General features: G+C 49.4%; 1 protein-coding gene across 1 annotated transcript in view; it reads left to right on the top strand.

Moving 5' to 3' along the window:
- Positions 1-2248, top strand: part of Prmt5 (protein arginine methyltransferase 5) — a 10756-nt gene that overhangs the window by 5174 nt on the left and 3334 nt on the right. The window contains exons 8-13 of the mRNA XM_004646649.2: positions 3-164; positions 802-879; positions 974-1032; positions 1119-1241; positions 1328-1503; positions 2156-2248. The exon at positions 2156-2248 is cut by the window's right edge and continues 12 nt beyond it. Coding sequence (XP_004646706.1) covers positions 3-164; positions 802-879; positions 974-1032; positions 1119-1241; positions 1328-1503; positions 2156-2248 — 691 coding nt within the window. The remainder of the gene's footprint in view (positions 1-2; positions 165-801; positions 880-973; positions 1033-1118; positions 1242-1327; positions 1504-2155) is intronic.

Below are 2248 nucleotides of genomic sequence, written 5' to 3'. Positions count from 1 at the left end.
AGTTGGAGGTGCAGTTCATCATCACAGGAACCAACCACCACTCAGAGAAGGAATTCTGCTCCTACCTCCAGTATTTGGAATACTTAAGCCAGAACCGCCCTCCACCCAATGCCTATGAGCTCTTTGCCAAGGGCTACGAGGACTATTTGCAGTCCCCCCTCCAGGTGGGTTTGGAGCACACTGAGGTGTAGGAGGTGGGGTGGGGAACATCTCTTGAGAGTAGGTACCCCCCAAATCCTATCAAATCTCAGGAGAGAGCAGAAAGGAGTATTTGTTTGTTTCTTTAGTTTTTTTTTTTTAAGATAGAGTCTCTACTGTGCAGTTCAGGCTGGCCTTGAGCTCTCTTTGTAGTCCAGGCTGGTCTCAAACTTGCAACGATCCTCCTGCCTCAGCCTCCTGAGTGCTGGGATCACAGACCTAGACCACCAGGCCCAGTTATAGTAGAAAGGTTTTTGTTTTGTTTTAATGGTACTAAGGATTGAACCCGGGGTTTTGCCACTGAGCTAAATCCCCAGCCCTTTTTATCTTTGGGACAGGGTCTTACTAAGTCACTGTGTGTCCCAGACTGGGCTCAAACTTTCACCACCTTACCCAGCTGACAGAAGTGTGTTTGTTTGTTTGTTTTTTGGTTGGTTTTTTGGCAGAACTGGGGATTGAACTCAGGCTCTTGCGCTTGCCAGGAAAGTGCTTATTCTACTGAGACATCTCCCCAGCCCCAGTGAGAAGTTTTTGATGTCTTGATACATTGTCTTTTGCTAGGAACTGACTATCTTACTTTGTCTTTTTCCTCCCATTCATCAGCCGCTGATGGACAATCTAGAATCTCAGACATATGAAGTGTTTGAAAAGGACCCCATCAAATACTCTCAGTACCAGCAGGTACAGTGTAGGCCTAGCTGGGAATGCACACAGGGCCAGGGTAACCGTGGGCAGGATGGGATTGTAGCCACGAGGTCTTTTCTCCTCCTTCTAGGCCATCTATAAATGTCTGCTAGACCGAGTACCAGAAGAAGAGAAGGATATTAACGTCCAGTGAGTGCATTCCTCGAAGCCCCAGGGATGGAAACAGCATGCCTACTTCTCAGTGTCCCCAGTTTGCTTGACTTCTCCTTCCTTAGGGTGCTGATGGTGCTGGGAGCAGGCCGGGGTCCCCTTGTGAATGCTTCCCTGCGAGCTGCTAAACAGGCTGACCGGCGGATAAAGCTGTATGCTGTGGAGAAGAACCCGAATGCTGTGGTGACGTGAGTAGGACCCCACTGCTTGGAAGTTTGTCCTTGTGCCCGGTTTTCCGTAACTTCGCCCTTCATCTAAATGATCTCTGTTTCAGGCTAGAGAACTGGCAGTTTGAAGAATGGGGAAGCCAGGTGACAGTAGTCTCATCAGACATGAGAGAATGGGTGGCTCCAGAGAAAGCAGACATAATTGTCAGCGAGCTTCTGGGCTCCTTTGCTGACAATGAGCTGTCGCCTGAATGTCTGGACGGAGCACAGCACTTCCTGAAAGGTGTCTTCAGGTTGGGGTGTTTAAAGTGGGCAGCAGGCGGGGAGAAGGTTACAGGGCTTAGGTTGGACTTGGTGAAATCATATGACTACGAGAGCTTCTGCTCACTGCCCACGAGGGAGCTGAGTAGAGCAGATTCTTTACTTGAGGACTACAACTCCCTGAGCCAGCAGATAGGTCTTGGGCTTTGCTTTCCTCAGGAACTTCTGTGGAGCTTTGTGACTCCACACAAAATTTCAGAACCACCAGATAAGAATACCTTATGACATTTCCATAGCCAGAGTGCATATTCGAGGTGGTCTCAGTGACTGTCACATGGTAACACTGTAATCATCCTAGTGTTAAGTACTGCATGCTCACACAGTGATGAAAGCACGCCTCATCGCTTGTTCTGTCATTAAGATGAACACGTGGCTGTAGCTTAGGTTCTATTGGTTTTAATCTTCCATGATTCTGAAAATTAAACCGGAAGTGGAACTCTCCCATGACAGGAATTGGGGGCAGACAAGCCTGGGAATGTGACAGTGTCAAGCTGTCTATTCCTGTCACGCCTTTGCCAGCCGTGGCTGGTTTTGATGTGGGATGATGGAGCCCTGGGTGAGTGCAGAGGCACCATTTTCCTCCCTTGGGAACTGACATGGCTCCTGCTGTGCAGATGACGGTGTGAGCATCCCCGGGGAGTACACGTCCTTCCTGGCTCCCATCTCCTCCTCCAAGCTGTACAACGAGGTCCGAGCCTGTCGGGAAA

The sequence above is a fragment of the Octodon degus genome, unplaced genomic scaffold, assembly GCF_000260255.1.
Source record: "Octodon degus isolate 3935 unplaced genomic scaffold, OctDeg1.0 scaffold00276, whole genome shotgun sequence".
NCBI lineage: Eukaryota > Metazoa > Chordata > Mammalia > Rodentia > Octodontidae > Octodon > Octodon degus.
The sequence above is the reverse complement of the archived record's forward strand: the minus strand, read 5'-3'. Positions and strand labels throughout refer to the sequence as shown.